The 936-nt window shown below is 59.1% G+C and overlaps 1 protein-coding gene across 1 annotated transcript in view; it reads right to left on the bottom strand.

Moving 5' to 3' along the window:
- The window catches only part of LOC103804610 (sterol 26-hydroxylase, mitochondrial), a gene marked incomplete at its 5' end in the record, with an annotated part of 2555 nt that extends 2061 nt beyond the window's left edge, over positions 1-494 (bottom strand). The window contains 2 exons of the mRNA XM_009077224.1: positions 1-41; positions 304-494. Coding sequence (XP_009075472.1) covers positions 1-41; positions 304-494 — 232 coding nt within the window. The remainder of the gene's footprint in view (positions 42-303) is intronic.
- Between the last annotated feature and the right edge of the window lie 442 nt (positions 495-936).

The raw sequence follows: 936 nt of genomic DNA, 5'->3' as shown, positions 1-936 counted from the left end.
TGTTGAGGACCTGGCGCAGGCGGTACCAGCGCTCCCCTTCCCTGCATGGGGACAAGACTCAGCACTGGGGGCACAGTTGGGCAGTGGCTGGCAGCAGTTTCCCAATCCTTGGGTGCATTCCCTCCACCCCAGGCTGAAATCACCCTGGGGGTCTTTCCACCTCCATGACCATGCCCTTCTGCTTGGTGGGGACATGCTGCTTGCAGGAGAGAAAGCAACATGAGCTGCCTCCTGGGCCCTACACCTGAGGAAGGGACAGGAGCTGCGTGCCACCCCACAGAGTGCAGCCAGGGCAGGACTCACTCAGTGAAGGGTCCGTAGGGGAGGCGCCGGGTGTCCCGATGCTCCTTCCACAGGGCCATGTCACTCCGCATGGGGTACTTGCCCTCCTGCCGTAACAGCTGCTCCAGCACCACTGGGCTCCCGATGTTGATGTTCTGATAATGCCCAAAGGTTGACTTCCAGATAGGGCCATAAAGGCGTCGGGATATCACCTGCAATGCACCAAGCATAGCAGAGGTGAATGGGACAAGGGCTGGGTCAGATCTTCCCTGCCCTGACACTGACCTGCATGTGCCTAGAACTCTCTGCACCGATCTCATAGACCCCTCAGCACTAGCTAGACCTAAGCACCCACCTCAGATCCCCCAAGCTGGCACTATTCTTGACGTGCTCTGCAGACAGCCTAGGCTGGTGTCTCCAGGCTCACTTCCTCTGCACACCAGGCACTGATCCCTAACACAGACTGGCACGTCCCTCAGCCACCCCAGAGATGCACAGAGAACCTGGTGAGTCTTTTGGTGAAGGAAGACCAAGAGGGGATGGCAGGGGCAGGGACAACTGCCAAGCACAGGGCTGTGCTGAGATGCACAGCTACTGCAGTGGCCACCAGCATGACCCCAACTCTGCTCAACCTGGGGACAACAGTCCCTGTGT

The sequence above is a fragment of the Acanthisitta chloris genome, unplaced genomic scaffold (assembly GCF_000695815.1).
Source record: "Acanthisitta chloris isolate BGI_N310 unplaced genomic scaffold, ASM69581v1 scaffold36096, whole genome shotgun sequence".
Classification (NCBI taxonomy): Eukaryota; Metazoa; Chordata; class Aves; order Passeriformes; family Acanthisittidae; genus Acanthisitta; species Acanthisitta chloris.
This window is presented reverse-complemented; position numbering and strand designations above follow the sequence as displayed.